The sequence below is a fragment of the Pan paniscus genome, chromosome 3, assembly GCF_029289425.2.
Source record: "Pan paniscus chromosome 3, NHGRI_mPanPan1-v2.0_pri, whole genome shotgun sequence".
NCBI lineage: Eukaryota > Metazoa > Chordata > Mammalia > Primates > Hominidae > Pan > Pan paniscus.
Genome location: NC_073252.2, coordinates 96,217,576 through 96,241,258, shown reverse-complemented (window position 1 = coordinate 96,241,258; position 23,683 = coordinate 96,217,576). Strand labels below are relative to the sequence as shown.

The 23,683-nt window shown below is 37.9% G+C and overlaps 1 protein-coding gene and 1 long non-coding RNA gene across 5 annotated transcripts in view; one reads left to right on the top strand and one right to left on the bottom strand.

Moving 5' to 3' along the window:
• Window positions 1–21,278, bottom strand: part of LOC129397616 (uncharacterized) — a 28,933-nt gene extending 7,655 nt beyond the window's left edge. Inside the window, exon 1 of the long non-coding RNA XR_008625188.2 lies at window positions 21,153–21,278. This is a non-coding gene — a long non-coding RNA (uncharacterized LOC129397616). The remainder of the gene's footprint in view (window positions 1–21,152) is intronic.
• A 498-nt stretch (window positions 21,279–21,776) lies between these two features.
• The window catches only part of STPG2 (sperm tail PG-rich repeat containing 2), a 718,556-nt gene continuing 716,649 nt past the window's right edge, over window positions 21,777–23,683 (top strand). For 2 of the 4 annotated variants that reach the window (XM_055111641.1, XM_055111639.1), the window contains exon 1: window positions 21,792–22,243. In XM_055111641.1, the coding sequence (XP_054967616.1) occupies window positions 22,135–22,243 (109 nt within the window). In that variant the 5' untranslated portion in view covers window positions 21,792–22,134. Of the gene's footprint in view, window positions 22,244–23,683 lie in introns of all 4 variants that reach the window. The other 2 variants (XM_055111640.1, XM_055111642.1) reach the window with 2 other exon arrangements.

The following is a 23,683-nucleotide window of genomic DNA, read 5'->3' as shown; positions in this document are numbered from 1 at the left end:
CCGCATCTAGGCCTAGGCTGCTGGACAGCATTTCTGGACCTTCCCTGGGCCAGAGGGGAGCCCACTGACCTGGAGGGTGAGTCTCAGGCCAGGTAGCATTCATCATAAGTTAACCGAAGCTAACCCTTGGGCTTTAAGGGGACATCGGTGGTAGTCTACTCCAATCAGTTGCAGGCTTTAAGAGAAAAAGACAGAGGTACCTCATAGAAGAGAGAATTCTGGCAGCAGACTGCCTTTGGACTCCAATTCTTCCTTGCCAGTCTTCCCTGAGTCTCTAGCCTGCTTGCCTACCCTGAAGATTTTGGAGGTTATAACCCCCACAACTGTGTAGGCCAATGCCTCACAATAAATCTTTCTCTTTCTCGACACAGACACAGACACACACACACACACACACACACACACACACACCCCTATTGCTTTTGTTTCTGGAGAAACCTGACTTACATAGTTCTCTCAACAGGAATAGCCTTGCCAGCAAGACAAATGTACACACCCAGTGCTTAGATGGGCTTACCTGGGTGATTCCTCTTTTAGTCTACTTCTGTAGCCAATCAATATCTCCCTTTCCTTTTTCTGGATACATTCATTCATCAGCTATATTAATATAGTTAATAAGGAATAGTCAACTGTTGCTTACTTGTCTTGGCAAGAAGTCTGTCTTTCGAGTGACTTGACCTATAAATTGACTATATGTAAACACATAGTTTACCTCTTTAAGGACAATCTTATTTACCCAATATTCAAATTCTTGTGAGATCATCACTGCAGCACTTTGTACTAATGACAGTAGAAAGTAAATTAATGTTTTACTTATAGCTGCATTTGAGGTTGGTATACTAGACATTTCCTAGACATCAATGGCTAGTCCAATTGTGTAAGATGATGTTTGGGAAATCTCTTAAGCATTGTTCTTCCTTGTAATTATTTCACTTGAGCTTAGGTATCCTGCTGTTGTATTATTTCCATGTGCCTGCATTTGCATATTTCCATTGTGATAAACATCTGCACTCATCTTTACTTTCTTTTCTCCTGTCTCAGAAAATGAAGTGTCCCTCCTACTGCTCAACCCACTGCCATTGCCTTTTGCCTTTTCCCCACCTAAAGACTGAAATGATCTTTACTGAAATAATGTATTAAAATTGCCAAATTCATTGGAGTCTTGTCAATCTTTATCTTACCAAATCTCTCTTTATTTCTGATTGTTGAACAAGCACTTTTCAGAACTCTATCCTTTCTGCTCTTGGCTTCCCTGACATTATTTATTCTAATTCTAACCACATATGCCTATAAGCCCTGGACAATTTTATTATTTTCCTTGATAGGCTCCTCCTCTTTTGCTGCCAAATCATTAATCACGATTTGTTTCTGTCTTCAGGCACTGCTTTTCTCTCTTTGTCTCCTCATGTTGGATGACCACTAACATGGTTTTTATTTATTTATTTACTTTTTTGGGGGGAGACCGTATTATTATGGATTTGAGTTTTATTATCACTCAAATCCGTCTCCCTGAGCGTTCGAGGACAGGAGTTTTTAAGGACAACTTGGTGTGTGACAGGAAGCTAGTAAACCGGGAGTGCTGATTGGTCAGGTCAGAAATGAAATAACAGGAAGTCGAAGCTGTCCTCTTGCACGGAGTCAGTTGCTGGTTGGGGGCCACAAGATCACATGAGCCAGTTTATCAATCTGGGTGGTGCCAGCTGATCCATCAAGTGCAGGGTCTGCAAAATACCTCAAGCACTGATCTTAGGAGCAGTTTAGGGAGGGTCAGAGTCTTGTATCCTCCAGTTGTGTGACTCCTAAACAATAACTTCTAATCTTGTGGCTAAATTTGTTAGTTCTACAAAGGTAGTCTAATCCCCAGGCAAGAAGGGGGTTTGTTTTGGGAAAGGGCTGTTACCATCTTTGTTTTAAACTATAAACTAAGTTCCTCCCAAAGTTAGTTCCGCCTATGCCCAGGAATGAACAAGGACAGCTTGGAGATTAGAAGCAAGATGGAGTTGGTTAGGTTAGATCTCATTCGCTAAGTTATAATTTTGCAATGGCCGTTTCAATCCCTCCCTGTGGGTTTTATAACACTTTAATCTCAAGGTGTTGGCTAAAGAAGATGAAAAACAGGCAGAGACCACCCTAACTTCTTCCTGCTGATCAGGGGCATAGTGGTGGTAGGCGTTGACCCCAAGGTAAGAGGAGTGGAATGTCTTTGCCACTGTCTGAGCATACTCACTTAGGCCTGGCTGTGGTTCCAAGGCTTGCATGGCAAAAACGTTAGTATTGTCACCTATAGTTTTAGCACCACATTTAAAGGAAAAGCATACTATAAGATAAACAATGGGTATGAGGGTAAAGAGTGCAATTCCCAGTTTTAAAGTAAAGATTTGAAAACATTAGTTTGGGGACTTGTAGTCCACAAAGAATTTAGGATTTATTCCAAACTGCAGGGAAAAAACAAACAAACAAACAAACAAAAAACAACCCAAGAACAGCTAAGAATGTATATTATAGTTTTTTTAAGCACAATTTTTCTCTCTCCAGTCCCCATTTTTATTAAAAGCAAGTCATGATAGGATTGATTCATTTGCAAACTAAACTTCAGTCTTATACTTGGCCTGATTATTCATATAAAGTGCAGCAAGAATAATTATTTTTCACCTAGGCTCTTTTTAATATTGGCTTTGCTGCAACTTTGTTCTATAAGGAATCTGAGGTTGTACTTTTTTTTTTTGAGATGGAGTCTCGCTTTGTCACCCAGGCTGGAGTGCAGTGGCATGATCTCGGCTCACTGTAACCTCTGCCTCCCAGTTTCAAGTGATTCTCATGTCTCAGCCTCCTGAGTAGCTGGGATTACAGGTGCGTGCCACCAAGCCTGGCTAATTTTTGTATTTTTTTTTAGTAGAGACGGGGTTTCACCATATTGGTCAGGCTGGTCTCGAACTCCTGACCTCAGGTGTTCACCCACCTTGGCCTCTCAAAGTGCTGGGATTACATGCATGAGCCACCATGCCTGACCAAAAAAAAAAAAAAAGTACTTTCTAAAAGCCTTGAAGCCCAGCTACAGATTTATCTATGCCTGCAAATGCCTGTGAACTCCTCACTTTAAGGTCCCAAGATAACCTGGGACTTCTGGGCCTATCAGAAAGTGACATTCCTCACTTATCACAGGTCAGGAACCCTGTACAGGGACTGTGTAGACAAGGCATGAGGCCAGTTTTCCTGAGGGGCTTTTATTGGCTCTATAAGTCCACTTTGATTCCTTAAAGAATGAATGACATTTTAGTGAAAGCCTTGCTAAAATAACCAGTTTCTCCAATTGTGTCCTGTTAGTAAAGAAGACAGATTCTTATTGCACTTATGCAAATAATCATACTGCCATAAGTTGAGAATACTCGCAGAAAGTTTCTAAATCCTGAAGAAATCAGATAGAGAGAAAGCAATATGCTCCAAATTTTGTTCCCAGGAGTACACTTTACTCACTTGTTAAAAGTTGCAAATAGGTCAAAAGAAATAAGTTCTCTTGAGTCTGAAAACAAGAGGATTAGCAATGTTTAACACATCAGCTCTCCATGAGAGTCCTAGAAATTCCATTTATTTCCTCTATTCCAATAGCACAATTTTTAAAGGTATCAGAGATCTGCACTTAGAGTCCTATATCTGATTATAAACCACTTTTTGAAAAGGACCAAAGCAAGACAAAATGTCTGTGGATGACAAAAGTTTTAGGACAGCCACTATTAAAGCTACAATTGACTAGGAATTTTGGTTACTTTTGTGACATACAACAAATTCACATAACTATAGCTGTTAATAATGTACACTAAATCATATCAAAATTATTGAAGTTTCCCATAATTTTGGAACACGTTCTAATAACATATTTATACAAATACAGCCCAAAGAAAGCCAAGCACCATTTCATATTTGACAATGCTTCCTGTATAATTTTTATACCAAATAAGCCAAACATATCATTTTTGAACTTCTGGGGACCTAATGTCTAAAGGATTAATTAGGTCAGAAAATGACACACTATATAATTTGATTTTAGAAAATCTGTCAACTATCAAAGGTTTAAAACACTGAATATCACAAAATAGAATAACAGGTTATTCATTTATCCAAAGTGGTAACTCAAAAAAATTTTTTTAAAAGGCAAAAACCTTTACTCTGATAGAAGAGACTTAGTTTTCCAAACAAGACCCAATGAAGACAGAATGAGGCCAACTGAATGTGTCTCTTCTCTCTCCTCCCCTTTTTTCCTCTGCCATTTACCCAAAGGGGCAAACAAAAACCTTTCATTTTCTTTTAATATTACATAAAAATCTTTTTTGAAAGAAAAAACCAGATTTTTTGTTTGCTTTAGTGCATCTTTAATGCTAAAACGAGTTTCTAAATAAAATTTTGTAACCCTATCCAGTTTTAATTAGTTTGACTGCTGGGCACAGTGGCTCATGCCTGTAATCCCAGCACTTTGGGAAGCCAAGGTGGGTGGATCACCTGAGGTCGGAAGTTCCAGACCAGCCTGACCAACATGGAGAAACCCCGTCTCTACTAAAGATACAAAATTAGCCGGGCATGGTGGTGCATGGCTGTAATCCCAGTTACTCAGGAGGCTGAGGCAGGAAAATTGCTTGAACCCAGGAGGCAGAGGCAGTAGTGAGCTGAGATCACGCCACTGCACTCCAGCCTGGTGACAGAGTGAGACTCTGTCTCAAAAACAAAACAAAACAAAACAAAACAAAACAAAACTAAACTTAGTTTGACCGTAAGGTAAGATTTTCGTAAAGTTTTTGGAACCCTTTACAATTTTTCTGTTAAACAGTAGAACAATTTTCTAAGAAAACCCTGTTATTCAGACACATGGGCCCAGGTTCTGGCCCTGCATTAATGTGCTTGTACTTTAATGTTCAACCTATGGAAAAAAATTAAATAATCCCCTTAAAATCTTAGCCAAATTGCTCATATCCACCAAACTTTCTTTCCAAGACCAATCCTTCACAAACCCTTTTCACCTTGCTTAAACTTTCAGTTTTGTCCCATTACTCTTTTAGGTTAAGACAATCTTTAAAACCCTCCGAACTAGACAAAATTACATTTTAACAAAAGCCACATTCCCATGCCTTCTTACACGCTTTTACCAAAAACACATTCTACTTTCCTTATGCACCTTGTATGTAAAACTGTCTCTTTAGCAGTCTCAATTGCATGTTACAATGTTAACTTTTAACAACTTTTATTTTTGGGGAAAACCTGATAAGTAAGCTACTTTAATTATGTACTAGGTGTGGAGCCTAGGATGTCAGACAGAAATGAAGATAAGGTTTGTCTCTTTCCAGCATAGCCAGGGGGCATGGCTAACTCCACATGTCCTCAGGCCTCATCTAGAATCTAATGCTCTAAAGGAGGTAAATGGAACAATTTTCAAAAGTCAAAGAAGCAGTTTATGACCTTAAAGCATTTAGCAAATCTGATATCTGACCTTAATTTAGACCAAATGTCTACATTTGGAAGACATTTTCATTTTGTCAATAATCTTTAAAACTGTCTTTATTTCCAAAAGATTACTAAAGTCACATGAACAAAAAGGCATTAAAGTTTCCATTTTTCTGACAAAATATTTGACTTAAGTGCTTATTTTTCTAAGCCAATTAATCAGAGCTCTTTTTATATAAACACCACACACATAACACATATTAATACATAGACAGAAAGAGAGAAGATTCAGCACTTGTAAGATTTTTCATTTACCAGTTTCTGTTTCTTTCTTTTTTTTTTTTTTGAGACTGAGTTTTGCTCTTGTTGCCCAGGCTGGAGTGCAATGGCGCAATATTGCCTCACCGCAACCTCCGCCTCCTGGGTTCAAGCGATTCTCCTGCCTCAGCCTCCCGAGTAGCAGGGATTACAGGCATGCACCACCACATCTGGCTAATTTTGTATTTTTAGTAGAGACGGGGTTTCTCCATGTTGGTCAGGCTGGGGGGTCTTGAGCTCCTGACCTCAGGTGATCCACCCACCTCAGCCTCCGAAAGTGCTGGGATTACAGTCATAAGTCACCACACCTAGCCCATTTAGTAGTACCTTAATTGGATTACTGGCTTCAGGGTGGAGCCCTTGGAGGAACAGGGTCAGGAAAGTATGTAGTTTCTAGGGCCCAATAAGCAGGCACAGCTGGAAGGCAAAGACAGATCCCCAAAATTAAGGGTGCCATTTTATACTGGATCCTGGATACCCCAAAAGGAGGGAAATAGTATGGGAGAAAATAGTGCAGTGCTTCTACCATGCATTGCATTGCAAGGCAACCCAAAGCTAAACAGTCCATTTTGTAATCAGCTCATCCTCCATTGGAGTCTCTTTCAGTGGGGATTGGGGATGTTTCCATATATTGTAGGTGGCTAAGAGCATGCTTCTCTAATGGAAACATCAAAGAGCTGAGTATCCCCCCATAAATGCCATTAGCCATCCCCAAAAGTATATTTCCTGCCTAGTTAGTACACACCAAGTTTCCCTTATAATGTGAAGTAATTTCTGATACCCACAAAAGTCAAAAGCATCAGTTAACACAATGCAAAACAGAACAGAGCCTTAGATTTTGAGAGGGATCTATTCTTGTTCAATTTCTGGGCTTCTGTGTGGAAAACAGAGGTTTTTCCCAGAATGGGGTCTGTGGTGCCTCCTCTGCTTTTCCCCAGGAGTCCCAGGCTGTTAGAATTTATCTTAGTTTCTCTGATGTGGGTATCAAGAGTGGCAAGAAGACAAAATGGAGAAGAACAATTTAGTCTTCTGAGTAGAAAAAACTTTTTTTCAGAAAAACATGATTCAAGAAGAAAAGAAAGATAAAGTCCTCTTAAATAGATATAGCTTGGATATTTGTTTTTAATTAAGCTGATATTTACTATAGAGCTCTGTTTCTAAAAAAAAATTTATTTTAAATCTCTTATTACCAGACTCTAACCAGGGCAGCCAATATTTCTGGCTTTTGAATTCTACCACAGGTAACTTCCCACATGAAATTAATAAGTTTTAACTAAGGTTATAACTTAACCATGCACACATAAAGTGTCTCAGAGAGATGGTAAGCAGTTTCTTTTTTTCTACAAGATTTAGAATCTCCCCAAGGGTTGTTTAGAGAAAGGAAAATCCAAGACAGAAAATCAGAAGCTATCCAAGGGGGAAAAACCCTCAACAAATGGCAAAGTTACACAAATAACAAACCAGAAAGGATTCATTCCAGTAGCCAAGAATTGAACCCAGGCCACCATTGTCAAAAGACAAAGGCTTAGCTACTGAGCTACACAGCATGGAGCAGTTTCTATTGCTCTTCCCAGAAAAAGTCTAGAGCGGCCAATTTCAATCTTGCAAAGTCTCTTAACTGCTCAAGACAATTTTTAGGGCTATGACGTGAACCCCCAAATTCTTGTCCTCTGGATGGCAGAAACCAAGAGAAAGTATCCTCATATGGTCACAATGTTAAGCTCTTAAAAACACAAAACTAGACAGAGAAATTTCATTCGGTATTAGTTTCAGGGACCTGGAGAAAAAATTGTAACTGATCACCTTTCTGGGCTGGATGGAAAGCAGGCTTATAGAGGTCCTAAGCACATGTTCTATCCTGTGATATCCCTGTCTCCATTACAGACACATTCTTAGCACAAAGTAAACCAGATTTGCTACAGCCTAAGACTAGTCTCACAAATCCTTTTATTTCTATTAATCAAACCCTTGCAGAGGAGACAAATAATGATGTTTATCATTACACACACACACACACACACACAGACACACACGAGAGAGAGAGAGAGAGAGAGAAAGAGAGAGAGACTAGAAACTTGGCTGGTAAGAATTTCTTACCCTTTTTGCTGGCACACCAGGTTTCTGGGTTTCCTTTCTCTGCAGTTTCCAGAAGAATGGAGCAAGCTTTTGATGGCCCTGCTTGCTGTGCTCAAGCCACCTTACAAAATGAAATTACCCTTTTCTGTTTTATGAAACCATAGGCAAAAGATTCTCAATTTTGCAAGATGCTGCCCAATGGGCTGCATGGGGCATTGAATTAGCATTTTCCATCCCAGTCAAAGCAAAATGCACATAACAAAATGGACACTAGTCACCTTGTTCAGCACCCAATATGGACTTGGCAAGGCTCATACTTTCTCCTGTTGGTCCCTGTTGTCTTTGATCCACTCCAGGTGGGGAGGGATGATCTCTGACTGGTAATTCAATAGGTGGCCTCTGGGCAAGATGAAGAGCAGATACTTGCCCCAACTCAGGCCTGTTGAACTTTCTTCAGGGCTCACCAAATGTGACTAGACAAGTAAGGAGGGTTCTCTGAGTTAGGCCTGGTGGAGTTCTGTCAGTAATTTCTTTTGAAATCCCCTCCACATATGCAAACACACACAAAGACAAAATAGAGAGAAGGACTTCCAAATCAAGATCCTTATCCAAGAATTCCAAGAGTGTCCCTTCCAAACTATACTCCTATTCTCCATTTGAGAAATCTCCCTGAAATCTTCCTGACTGAGAGCTTTCCCAAGACTCTTACTACTAATTAGAGAGAGCCAACCAAGACTCCTGAAGGAGCCAAACCGAGACAGACACTCTACCATGGGGGAGCAGAAAAACTGAGACACCCGAAGGGGCCAAAGTGAGACAGACACCCCTGAATGGGGCCACAGACAGACATCTCACCATGGGGCTACAGAAAAACCAAGATCTCTGAGGGAGCCAAATCAATTGGGAGGAGGAAGGAGGCATTGGCAGCACCTAAAATACTCACCAAACCAGACACCCCATAATGTGGCTACAGCTATAAACACTCCGTGACAGGGCTATAGACACGTACCCTGTGATAGGACTATAGTTACACATACTCCATTGTGGGGCTACAGACAGACACCCCACCATGGGGTACAATTATGGGATGTCTCCCAGGACTATTTCTCTATATCAATGAAGCCCATGCACACTGGGTCAGCAGCACCCTGCCAGAAGAGACATTACCAGAGTCAACCTTAGTCCAAGAGAGCTAGGCCACTTAAGGAATGCACTAGTTGTTCTGAGACTAAAGAGATATCACATCTTAAAAATAACCAGTTATGAAGCACCTGCATGCTTCAAGAACTGAGTTGCCAGCTATCTGTATTAGTTTGCTAGGGTTGCTGTAACAAAGTAACCACAACCTGGGCAGCTTAAGCAACAGAATTTATTGTTTCACAGTTCTGAAGGATAGAAGTTTAAAATCAAGGTGTCAGCAGGGTTGGTTCCTTCTGAGGGCTGTGAGGGAATAAGTTCCAGGCCTCTGTCCTTGACTGGCAGATGATCCTCTTTTCCCTGTGGCTCTTCACATCATCTTCCCTCTATGTACACCCGTGTCTAAATTTCCTCTTTTTATGAATACCCCAGTCATATTGGATTAGGGACCACTCTGAATGCCTTATTTTAACTTCAGTACCTCTGTAAAACCCCTCTCTAATTAAGGTCACATTGTGAGGTACTGGGAGTTAGGACTTCAACATACAAATTTGGGAGGACACAATTCAACACATAACACTATCTGAAACATTCTCTGGAAAGCTCCTCAAGGAGCTTTCAGCCTAATGTGTGATATATACATTTATTCTCTATCTTCTATTCATTCAACTTTGAATTTAAAGAAAAAACACTCAGTTGCTTTCGTAATGATGATAATATGAAGTTTTCTCATTGCACTAATTGTAGTTTCAGGTGTGTCTGAAACTACATTGCACTAATTGTAGTAATTGTAATACATTGCACTAATTGTAGTTTTAGTGTAATTGTAGTGTAGTGTAATACATTGCACTGATTGTAGTAATTGTAATACATTGCACTAATTGTAGTTTCAGGTGTGTCTGTAGTTTCAGGTAGTGTCAGAAGTGTCTGGCAGTTTCAGGTGTGTCTAAGTTGGTACTTTCTAAAAATAATGATCTTAAATACATGTCTCAATCACTTGAGCTGGCCTCTGGATCCATCACTGGAGGGAGGCTACTGAACCATGGGCAGGTAGCCACAAGGGCAATCCTAGACAAGTCACCAAATTTGCAACTACCCAATGGGTTCACCTTGCCTGCTGCCTAGACAGCTGATTTATCAAGATAGGGGAAATGCAATAAAGAAAGAGTAATTCACACAGAGCTGGCTGTGTGGGAGACTGGAGTTTTATTATTACTCAAATCTGTCTCCAAACATGGTTTTTATTTTTATTTTTTTGAGACAGAGTCTCGCTCTGTGGCCCACCCTGGAGTGCAGGAGGGCAGCCACAGCTCACTGCAGTATCGAACTCCTGGACTCAAGTGACCCTCCCACCTCAGCATCCTGAGTAGCAGTGACTACAGCCATGTGCCACCATGGCTGGCTAACGTTTTTTATTTTTTGTAGAGACAGGATCTTGCTATATTGCCCAGGCTGGTCTTGAACTCCTGAGCTCAAATGATCCTCCTGTCTCGGCCTCCCAAAGTGCTGGGCTTACAGGCATGAGCCACTGCACTCAGCTCCTGCTAACATGGTTTTTAATATATTTTGTGAGCTGACTTACAAGTCTATATCTCAACCCTGACCTTTCCTGTATTTATACTTATTTAACTAACTAGATACAAATTCCTGAGTATTGGCAATATTTTGGCATTTCACACTATGAAAATAAAAATTCACCTTTGTTGACCAAACTTTAAATTTTGTAACCATATAAATTGGTATTAGGTAGAATTTTTTCATGTCATTACAGAGATATCTTCCTTATAATCTTTATTGAATTTGTTCAATTTAATTAGATATGCAGATTTAAAAGGGAAGAAAATTAGATACATGTGTGAGAAATTAAATAAATATATAACTACAGCTGGATATATCAGATTTAAATCAATTCCCCAATATAAAGGGAATAATAATTGAATTCAAGCAAATATTCAGACATATATTTAAGATAATTATTTTTAGAAAGTACCAACCTGGTATTATATGAAACACAACTGAAACTACAATTCATGCAATGTGAATACTTCATATTATCATCATTACAAAAGCAACTTAGTGTCTTTTCTTTAAATTCAAAGTTGAATAAATAGAAGATAGAGAATAAATATATATATCACACATTAGGCTGAAAGCTCCTTGAGGGCAGAGAATGTGTTTCAGATAGTGTTTATGTGTTGAATTGTGTCCTCCCAAATTTATATGTTGAAGTCCTAACTCCCAGTACCTCACAATGTGACCTTACTTAGAGAGGGGTTTTACAGAGGTACTGAAGTTAAAATAAGGCATTCAGAGTGGTCCCTAATCCAATATGATTGGGGTACTTATAAGAAGAGGAAATTTAGACACAGGTGTGCATAGAGGGAAGATGATGTGAAGAACCATAGGGAAAAGAGGATCATCTGCCAGTCAAGGACAGAGGCCTGGAACTTATTCCCTCACAGCCCTCAGAAGGAACCAGTCCTGCTGACATCTTAATTTTGGACTTCTATCCTTCAGAACTGTGAAACAATAAATTCTGTTGCTTAAGCTGCCCAGGTTGTGGTTACTTTGTTACAGCAACCCTAGCAAACTAGTATAGACATCTGGTGACTCAGTTCTTAAAGCATACAGGTGCTTCATAACTGGTTATTTTTAATTTGAGATATCTCTTTTAATCTCATAACAACTAGTGAGTACTTTAAAATTTAAATCAATCAGATGACATGATGGAACAAAATAGTCAATGTAAGTTGGTTACATTAATTGCTTTGGTTGCAAACTGTATTTATGACTTTAAGACAATCTTTTATCTTTCCTTTAACATTAGTATTTGGTTTGTAACATAGCAAACATATAATCTTTTAAAATTGTCTCTTTCTGAAAGTTTTGTATACTTCAATAATAAATCATACCAGACAATAAAACAATAAAATTAGATTACTTGGCTCTCATATTTAACATTCTATGCATTTATCCTTTACCATACCTTTAAGAAAAAAACCTTTTAAAAAAACTTGTCATTTTTCTTGATTAACTTTTTTCTTCCTGAACAAATTTTTCTCTTTTGCTTTACATATTATTTTAGGACAAAGACCCCTTATTGAATAATTATGGTATTCCAGATGCTATGCTACATAACTTCATATTTTGTATCATAGATAATTCTCACAATAACCCAGTGAATTGGGTATTGGTACTTCTGCTTTTTACCTGAGGAAATACAGGATCAGTGAGACTAGGTAACCTGCCCACGGTTATACAGGTAATAAGCGACCACACCACCAGACCATGGTGTTATCTTGTGTCTCGTTTCTATGCCCAGTGTTCTTTCACCTAAAACTGTGTTTCTAGATATAATTTGACTAGTTTTATGTCAACAAGCCCATCAGTTAAAATATTTTGTCTGTAAGTAATAGAAACCCTGACTCAAACTCATGTAGACAATAAAGAAATTTATTATCTCACATATTAGTAGCTCCAAGGTTAACCTCTTCAATGGCATGAGGATCTAAAGTTGCCCAATTTCTATTCTGCCTACGTCCTATACATTATTGCCACATAAAGTTTATTCTGTGATTGTAGGGTGATCTAGTTTTCAGAAATTCTGTCAACATAATCCTCTACATCGACAAGTCAGCTCTAGCCATTAGGTCTAGACAATGCAATATCTAGAGAAAGAAGAGACAACATTTTGTTCTGTGGCTCTTTCTTAGAAATAAGTAAAATAAATACTTAGAAATACTTACTTAGAAATAAGTAAAATTTCCCTAGAACTCCTAGAAGGCTCTATTTTACAGCTCTTTGGCTACTGTGTTAGCTTTCTACTGCTGTCATAACAAATTACCACACATTTTGTAGCACCAAACCACACTTATTTATTATCTCACAGTTCTGTAGGTCAGAGTCCTGGGGGGCACAATTGGGTTCTCTATTTAGTGCCTTACAATGCCCAGTCCAAAGTGGAGGCTAGGCTGGGCTGGGAGGATTTGAGGAAGAATCTACTTCCAAGCTCACTAAGTTCATTGACAAAATCCTGTTCTCTGTGGTTGTAGGATTTTGTCCTTGTTTCCTTGTGGGCTATCAGTTGGGGATTCCTCTCAGCCCCTTGTGGCTCTTTGCATCCCTCATCAGGTGGTTCCCTTGAATCCTTCTCATGCTTCAACTCTCTCTGACTTTCCATTCTGCCATCAGCTGAAGAACCTCTCTGCTTTTAGTGCTTATGTAATTAGATGTGGCCCACCTGGATAATCTCCCTATTTCTAGGTAAGCTGTGCCTTATAACTTAATCACGAGAGTGCCATCTCATTATATCTGTAGCTTTTAGGAATTTGAATGGGAAATCTCTGGGGAGCCATTTTAGAGTGATGCCTACCACAGCCACAGTTGGGTCCTATGTCCTTTTCTGAACTAATCAATGACAAAGGGAATGAATTACCATAATTTACTCACATAGTCTTCTGGGATGGAATGGAAATGTTGGGGAATAAACCACAATGTCCATTATGTAACCACATTATAATGCTTCTCTTTAAAGTGTTGAATGGGTTCATATATTCTCTATACCATATATTGATATTTTATTTTTACAAAGAATACTATCATCTGGATAGTACTCTTTTCCTCATTATTTTTCATGATGCTTAATACATGGTGGTTAGAATACTGGTTAAAAATTATTTTAGGAGAGACAAAAAAGAGGCTGTGTAAGTACAGGTTTAGTATTCAAAAACAAAAAATTCTCCCCATCCTATCATGGTAAATTATCTTAAAAAGAGAGAGCTGGCCGTGCACGGTGGCTCATGCCTGTAATCTCAGCACTTTGGGAGGCCGAGGCAGGCGGATCATGAGGTCAGGAGATTGAGACCATCCTGGCTAAAACGGTGAAACCCCGTCTCTACTAAAAATACAAAAAATTAGGCGGGCATGGTGGCGGGTGCCTATAGTCCCAGTTACTCGGGAGGCTGAGGCAGGAGAATCGCTTGAACCAGGGAGGTGGAGGTTGCAGTGAGCAGAGATCATGCCACTGCACTCCAGCCTGGGCGACAAAGCAAGACTCCGTCTCAAAAAAAAAAAAAGAGGGAGAGATTGCTGATTAACTTGTTGAGCTTATAGATAACAGCAGCATTATGGCTATAATTTGGGTTTCTTACAAGTCTTTCTGTAAACCATTTAATAGGATTATGGCAGATATACAGAGAATATTAGTCCAGCTGTCATAGATAAGCTGCCTTAGGTACCTGGCAACAACTTCCTGTAAGAAACCGCTGCCCACTTAGTATTACCATTGAGAAACCGTTTACAGACACAACCTTCAACAGTCTCCGGTACTTCTTTAAGAGTTCCTCTGTAGGAATTGTAACTTCTTTTCATTCCGCCTCCCCTCCACATCCACCACCCTGCTCTTTCTAGTTTGTTGCAATGTAAAAGAAATCTAGCTGTATACCATGTCCCTCCATTAATATGTAGAATAACTTGCGACAGTGTATTTAGCAAGGTAGCTGTCATTTTCTCTACTTCCTCTTTACATGTGAACTTCTAGAAGCTGTTACTTTTGCCCAAGATGATGACTCTCCTCCTAAGAGAAGAGTTTTTCATCAGGCAAGAATATCTAAGTAGGGGCATTTCTCTCTTAGAACCTCTTTCTACCGCTGTTGATTGCACCACCTAGCAGGAGTGTTTGCCATCTAATGGCAAGGCAGGACTACTCCAAGAGCCTAAGCCACAGTTGGAAGATGGTCCAAGTGCAGTGTACATTCTGTTTGTTTGGCTGATGTGCTGTGTCTTAAATGTGAAAATGTAGCTTAAGGACTGATAAGTTTTCTGAACTATAAATAATCTCAGGAAATGAAGTGATAGTAAAAACACTGGACAGATCTGGGACTTTTGTGGTAAATATGGTACTTTAAAGGAATAAGAGGTCGACTGAATGCTAAATCAAGTAGACCTTAATCATTTCTGATTGTTTCTAGATCAACTTTTTCATTTTTAGGCTTGAGGAAACTAAGGTCTAAGGCAAGCAGTTAGTAAAAATAAATCAGACTTGTGAGCGTTTAGTCTTTCTAGTACCTTATTTTAAGCATTTGTAGTCAATGGAACCACCAGTTCACTTTATTGTTGGATAGAGTTTTATTATATTATCAGTAATACTATAAAATGTACATTTGATACAAATTAATGTTCAATATCTGTAAGTTTTTGCTGCATTTTATTATAGAGAGATACCTATTTACTTTGGGTAACTTAAATTATTCATGCAGGGTTGGGATTCTGGTTATTCTGTTAATGAATAAGGATATAAAATGTGGTATATTAGAAATATTATATTTTCAAGAACTTTTACCTTTGTTATATAGGTTTTCTGTCAAATTATTTAAGTGTAACTATAAAGTTAAATTATTTTATATGTGAATAAAAAGATGAGTGACTTTATTAGCATAAATTGGTGGAATTGTGCCATCTAGTGCCCTTTACTAAAAATAAAAAACCTTGTTTTTTTTTAAGATTTATTTTTCAGTTCTAGAATCTCAAAGTTTGAAAATTAAAATAAGTCTAGACATCTATTTGTCTATCCTCTAATATTACAGATAAGAAATATGATTACAAAAATAAAAACAAAATTAGGACACATGTTACTGGAAGAGTGTATTTCAGGCACAGGAAAATATTCTAGCTAATCCCTAGGAATTAGTGTGGTCATTCCAAGCATTTCCTAAGATTTGTTTGCTTCATCTAGCATAACATTCTCTGCGGAGTGTACTAGTGAGGAGGGGACTGAGAAGAGTTGTAAGGAGGCTGAAGACTACTAGATTATGAGATTCTTATTGGAAGGGAGGAAAGATCCACCGGAAGGGACGAAAGATCCCTTGATGGCTGAAGCCTTTTCTTCCCTTCCTTGCCTTTCCCCTGTCTGCTGTATTGTTACCCCAGACCCAACTATGAGAACTAGGAGAATCAGGGTTGTGTGTGTGTTTTGATAAGAGCAGGAAAAGAGAAGTTAAAGGTTGCATTATGATAAATAGGGGGAATGTGAGAGAGAAGGTAGAGAAAAAACATTTTATTTTAGTATATTGGTAGCTGACACTAATTGGTAGAATGCTTTGTACTTACATATTCCAAGGTTTGAGTTTGCGTGAATTTGAAATTACCTGATTACTTTTGAGACCTAACCTTTATATGTTTTAAAAAAAAAAGGTGGGGGTGGGAGCAAATAAGGGTAAATTTGAGTACCATATATAGAAGAGTTGTGCAGAAACCTAATGATGTGTAATGAGTATCAATTCTTTTCAACTACAAATATGTTAGGAAAAATTTCTGCAGCTACCTACCCATATACGTAGGACATATGCACATCACTTATATTAGTTATTACACCTGTTAAATTAGGCTAAAGATTTATCTAGTAACCTTCACTTAACTATTAATCATATACTGTGCTGTGACTTCTATTATGTTCTTGACAGTTTTTGTCTCTTGAATTGTCATTTAATTTATGTTTTTGGGACTTGTGTCAACAACTATATATACATATCTACATTTCTATAGAAATGTTATGCATAACTCTCAATGTCTTGTTCATAGTAGGCAATTAATAAATACTTGTTATTTACTGGGCTTCAATAGAATTTTCCATTACCCTGGAAAAAACATGTTGTCAACAAATCCTTTATATTACAACTGTGAAAATAAAGTATGCTTTATCAAACATCAGAGATTTTACAAGCACTCATGTAACTTAAGGTAATTTTTTAAAATTTTTAATTGTGACAAAAAACACATAACATAAAATTTACCATTTTAAAATGTGCAGGTGACTAAGGTTATGCACATTTACGTTGTTGTGCAATGGATCTCCAGAATTTTTTCATCTCATAAAACTGAAACTCTATACTCCTCAAACAGCTCCTCATTTCCTCCCCCACACACCCTGTCCCCTGGCAACCACAATTCTACTTTATGTTTCTATGAACTTGACTACTTTAGATACTTCATATAAGTGGAATTACACAGTATTTGTCTTTTCGTGACTATCTTATTTCACTTAGTGTAGTGTTCTCAAGGTTTATGCATGCTGTATCATGTGACAGGATTTCCTTCCTTTTTAAGGCTGAATATTTTTCAAGGTAATTATTTTTAAAGTACTTAGCCTGAAGTCAGGCTATCCTTAGCCTCTAAATCAATGAGAACTACAAATCAATTTAATATGGTTTGTATATTTAATAGAAAAATATAGCTACCTATATTTAGTGAAACACTGTACCATGCTGAGACAGAATCCCAACAATTCAGAATCTCCTAAAACTATAATAAACTCCTTTGGGACCATTATGCAAGACAGTAGCTTTTTACAAATGCCATGTAAATATATTCTTAAACTTTGTTGTCAACAATTTATAAGTTGAGCTACATGAGATTTGAACCTCAATATAGAGTTTCCATTTTTAACATACTGAATTAAAAGAACGAGAAGTGCCAAATTCATCCATTTTCAGTTTCTAAAAGCACACACCATACTTTAAAAAGACTTTTTATTTATTATTCATTCGACGTTCTTAGAAAGAAAAGTAAAATGCCTTACCATTCCATTCATATTTTTAAAAAGAAAGTACTGCATTTTTTATTGTTTTCCTTATTCTCATACCATTACAAAAATGCTTTTTACATTCTTCAGTGGTTGAAAAGATTTTTTTAAAGAATAATATTTCATGACATGTGAAATCATATGAAATTCAAATTTCAGTGCCCATAAAGTTTTATTGGAAGATAAACACACACCACACAGACTCACACACGAGCAAATTAACATACATACACTAGAAAACATTTCTGGATTCTTTCTTTAGTTCTCCTGATCTATTTGTCTTTTTCTATGCCAATGCCACATTGATTTGATTATAATGGCTTTATAGCCACTGTATCTTCTGATTCATGGAAATCAGAGTTATTCTTCACTATTCTTTTTTTCATAATCTCTATTCCCCCACATTATTATATCAAAAAATCAGAGGGATTCTAATCGGAATTATATATTAATTTTGGGAGAATTGATATTTTAATATTGTTTTCCTATTTAACTTTGATATCTTTCCATTTGTTCCTATCTTCTTTGTTTAGTTTCTATGCCTTTCCTTTGCATAATTCCGTCATTATTTTTGTCTTTATTGAAAATGAGATTTTTTTCCAATTTCCTTTTTAGGTAATTGTTAGGATAGATAAAAACTACTGTTTTTTATATATTTAATATGGTCACTGCACTTAATTCTTTTATAATCCTAGGGTAATTTATTACATTTTCCTGTACTGTTTTGGCATCCAATTACATCATAGGCAAAAAGAGATATTTTTATATCTTTCTTTCCAACTAATATCAGTTATTTTACTTAATTTTGTTGTATTCAATGGACACACCAGTATTTTAGTATATGTACTGTTGAAGCAAGCATGATACACCATTATTAGATAATAATAATAATGATAGAGGCATTTCTATTTATTTTTTATTTTAATTGAATTAGTTTTAGTATTTGCTGGTTGGGATAATACTTTATTGATTTTAATTTTTAAGGTTTTTTTATTAGATTAAAATAGTATTCCTCAAATTCCATTAAATGTAGAATTATCATTACAAATTGCTCTTTAATTTTATCAAATGCTTTTTCTTTTTTTTTTTCACTTTGGGAGGCCTAGGTAGGAGGATCACTCAACTGTCCTTTCTTCATCTATTGATATGAACATATATTATTTTCTTTGATAATTTCTTAATGTAGAAGATTATGTAGTGGTTTTCTAAAACTGAATTATCCAGGCAATTAGAGAATTTACTTATTTGGTCTTAATATATTATCATACAAAAGCATTGCTAGATTCTGTTTGCTATTGTTTCATTTTATTTATTAGATACATATTTATGGTAGAGATTGATTGTATTATTCTTTTTTGGTGGATTCTTGAACATGTTTTAGTATTAAAGTTATATACATTCATGAATAAAATGGAAGGAATTCTTTATAATATGGAATATTTTAAATAACATTGGAATTATCTCTTTTTTAAGTTATGTAAGACTTAGTTGTAATTTTCATCTGGTATTCATGCCTGTTTTTTAGGTAAAATTTTATTTCAGAAAAGTTTTAGATTTTTAGAAAAATTATAAAGTACAGAGAGAAACCCATTCTAGAACCCATAGAGAGTTTCTGCTATTTGCTCCTATAGCAGGCAGGAGTTTGAGATTACAGTGAACTATAATGGTACCATGGTATTCCAGCCTGAAAGACAAAGCAAGACCCTGTCTTCAAAAAAAATTTTTTTTTGTGTATGTGTAGATGGAATTAGCAAATAGGAAGAAACAATGAAGCAATATTAATACATTGTTATTAACTAAACTCCATACTTTATTTGGATTTCTTTAGTTTTTACCCAATATGCTTTTTCTCTTCTTCATTGCAGCCAACATATTCAGTATTGAATCAGTTTAATTTCTTGGACCTTATTCTTGTTCAAGCTTCATTTTGAAGTTTATTCTGGTATACGCCAGCAGGGAGAAATGGAAAGAACCTAAATTTTGAACTCCAATAAATCTTAGCTCAAACAAAAATTCCATCTATGGAATTACTAATACAGTAAAATGGTTATATAGTGTGGTTAATTAGCATTAAAACTTTTGGAGGAATTGAGAAATGCTGAACCAAATTATTTCATATTTATATGTAATTATAATTCTGTGTTAACATATTTATTTTTTTAGTATACTAATTCCAGACTATTGAAGAAATATTTACAATGAGAGATAATGAAAAAGATTTATTTTTCTCATTAAAAAATATTTTCCAATCTTGAAATACTGTGTACCATTCTCATTACTGAACCATAAGGAGGAAATAATAGCTGGGAAATATAGAGAGTAGCCACAGTCATCAAGGAAATAGAAATTTTCATACTATTTGAATAGTTTGAAAAGGAAATTCAAACAATTTTCTTTTTTTTTTAAGTTATACTTTTAGTTCTAGGGTACATGTGCACAACGTGCAGGTTTGTTACATATGTATACATGTGCCATGTTGGTGTGCTGCACCCATTAACTCGTCATTTACTTTAGGTATATCTCCTAATGCTATCCCTCCCCCCTTCCCCCACCCCACGACAGGTCCCAGTGTGTGATGTTCCCCCTCCTGTGTCCAAGTGTTCTCATAAACAATTTTCTTTTAAGACAGGGTCTTGCTTTGTCTTCCAGGCTGGAGTACGGTGGTACCATCATAGCTTGCTGTAATCTCAAATTCCTACTTGGCTAATTTTTAATTAAAAAAAAATTTTTGTGTGTGTGCAGGTGGAATCTCCCTATGTTGCCCAGGCTGGTCTTGAACTTCTGGCCTCAAGCAATCCTCCTGCCTGGGCCTCCCAAAGTGCTAGGATTAAGGATTACAGGTGTGAACCACTGCACCTGGCCTCATAGAAACTTTTAAAAGAAAGATTTTTTTGTTAAGAATGCAGAATTTTGAGAGACCAATTATTACCAAATTATGAAGAGTATATAGGTTGCACTTCAGTGTGTAATATTTAGGTAGGATCTGGCCATTGATCAGCTGGCCATCAATGGCCAGCCATTGGATTATACGTCTCTTTCCCCATTAGAGAGAGAACACCTGAGGGCAGGGACTTTCTTATGCCTTTGTATCCTCATAACTTAGCAGGGATGGAACCTACAGTATATGCCAATTCGTGTTTTTTAAGTGCATAAATAATTTAGCTAGCTATTGAACAGAAAAAAAGGTATTACAGATACATCCTTGAGAAGCATATAGCCTCGCAAGGAGAGGGTTCCGACATATATGGCACAATGAAGCCACAGTAAATGTTGCACAGGATTGAGTGGCAAATCGTGTATTACAGAGTATGAAAACTATAAAAACTTGTAGTAGGAACAAATTAACGTACTGTAGACCATTTGGAGGTGAGGTATGATCAAGGTAGGATTTGTCTAAGCCTCTGAGGATATTTAGAATCTGGACAGAATTCTTGCTAGAAAAAACAGCCTGCGAGAAGCAGAGGTGGATTCTGACATAGATTCCTTAAGCCCCAAGGACAAGCTAGGTTTCTTTTGCCCAAGGTTCAGACCCATTGGTTTGGTGGGGTGGACTGGGCTTTTTCAGTGCCTTCGCTTTGCTTTATAAATATTGATGAATCAGTATTGTGGTTACCTGGCATCCGACAAAAGAGGCAGCTTTCAGTCACTTCCACGGCTTCAGTTGGTGAGCTTTTTGCCTCCTTGCCTGGTGTCCTCATTTCTTTTTTTTTTTTTTTTCTTTTTTACCCTTATCTTCTTTGTGATTTTTTTTTTCTGGGTTCTCCATTTCTTGTCACTGCCCTGAGCCCTGGGTTTGTCTTAGCAGTTTGGACTATCTACAGGTTAAGATCAGAGGTGCCTTTTCTCTGTGAGTACGAGTGGGGCTGCAGTAGAAGCGGGGGAGAGCTTGCGGAACCCCAAGCTCTCTGCTTCATGCTACTGCATTTTTCTTTACTAGGTTCTGTTGAGTCGGGAAGCAGATCAAGGTCAAGTTAGTCCTCACCCTTCCTAACGCGTTTTCTAAGGTTCTTCTGCACACTTAAAAAAGTTCGGGACCTAAGTAGTTACCGGGACCCCAAGAGCTACGAGGTTTAGGCCTGCCTTCTTCAAGGCGCGCCGGGTTCCGGGTAAAAAGAGCCGGGAAAGGGTGGCGGCTCGGTGCGCATGCTCCGAGGGCTCGGCCCAGGAAGGCACCTCCACTTCGCTCCCTAGAGACTGGGCCCGCCTCCTCCCCAGAGACTGGGCCCGCCTCCTCCCCAGGCTTCCGGGCGGAGAGAAGTGGGCGGAGTCAGGGCCGGAAGCACCGGGGCGAGCGTCTAATCCCTAATGCCCAATTTTGGTGGCGTGCACCTGGCAAACTGATGATTGTGTGGGACGTCTAATCTCTAGTCGCTCACCCCTCTACTTTACCACAGAGCTAGAAATCGATTTGAGGAAATCTGGTATCAATGAGCGGGCGGGGAGACAACCCCACCCCTAATTTCCCTGTTTACGGAAGTTCTGTCCCGGCCTCCTCAGACTGGTGTCGGCTTCCTTTTTCTCCACACCTCTAGCCGCCTTGTTTTTATCGTTTTCGGCACCTGCCCTTCCCCAGCGCCCCCACCACCCCGAGCACTATGTATGATCGGGCTCCCCGCCTGCTCAAATTGGCTGAAGGTGGCAGCACTGAGGCCCATGTGGGTCCTGGATCCTACCAGGTACCTTTCCTGAAGCAGCAGGCGACAGGTAAGATGTAGGAAGAGGCAGAGCTCCTGTGACAGGCATCCTATCTTCAGCCTGCTCCGCTTCTGCGTGCTTGTGAGTTAAACATAGAGCGGAATAGTACCATTTTGTAAACATAACAAAACATGAAGTAGGCAGGGAAAACACTATACTTTTATTTTACAGATGAGACTGATAGTATCACTTGTCCCATTTCAAAAGGCTGGTGAGCATATGGCTAGGACTTTTGATTCCACAATAGTTGTCTACATCCTACTTTTGATTGTGCAGTTTAGGTCTAGGATTTTGATTTCCTGGCTGTGTTGACATAATATATTAGTCTCCAAATCCTGTGCCTTTACCTCCCGCTGTCTCATTGCTTTGTAATCCTGCCTGCCTCACATCTTTCCTCCCATTAACCAGAGACATTTATTTACTAAGATGTAGCTTATATTTCTATTTTGCAGTATTATTTAAAGATAGTTCCGTTTTTTTTTTCAGACAGATTTTTCTGACCGTCCTCATCTCTTTTAACACACTTCAGGGGAGCCCCTTTTCTCCACATTCTGTAAAGAAAAATTATATTTTTGACCAGTGGAGTGGGGATGGATAATTTAAATAATATTTGCTCTCCTCGTTTGTTTGCAGTTAGTGACTTAGTCAAAAATAAATACATCAAGTTTGCTTTCTACTTTTTCTATTCTGATGATTTTCTGGAGCTTAATACCGTCCAAATGATAGTTTTTCTTAACCTACATTTTCCCCATACCTACACTATGTATTTTCAAGCAAATGCCAGGATCCATTATTCTGTTACATAACTGATCAGATAAGGAAAGGTTTAGGTTTCTTGGGGTGGAGTACAAATTTGACTTCTGTCAGTGTTTCACATGTTGAATTGTACTGCTTCACAGCATCTGGTGTCACTATTCTTGCAGCTTATTCTATCTTTATTTTAATGGAGTTGGGCATTATAAGCATTAATTCCCCTAACAATGGCTAACAATGACCCCCTATGACACTTTGCAATCCTTAATTTTGACATAACTGACCACTTTATTCTTGGAAACACTTCTTTCCAAAATGTAACATCATTTTCTCCTGTTTTTTTTTTTCCCAACTACTGTCTTGGAAGAGTGTCTGGAACATGATTGGGACCTAATAAACATTTGTTAAATGCCGAATCAGGGCATCATCTTCTCCCCCTCTCCAAGCAGTCCTTCATGGCCTTCTTTAAATGTTTTTATGTTTCTTGTTGATGAAAAGAGTCAAACTCTGTAAAATATTTTAAGAGATTTATTCCGAGCCAAATATGAGTGACCATGGCCTGTGACACAGCCCTCAGGAGGTCCTGAGAACATGTGCCCAAGGTGGTTGGGGTACAGCTTGGCTTTATGTATTTCAGGGAGGCATGAGTTATTAATCAAGTACACTTAATAAATACATTGGCTTTGTTCAGAAAGG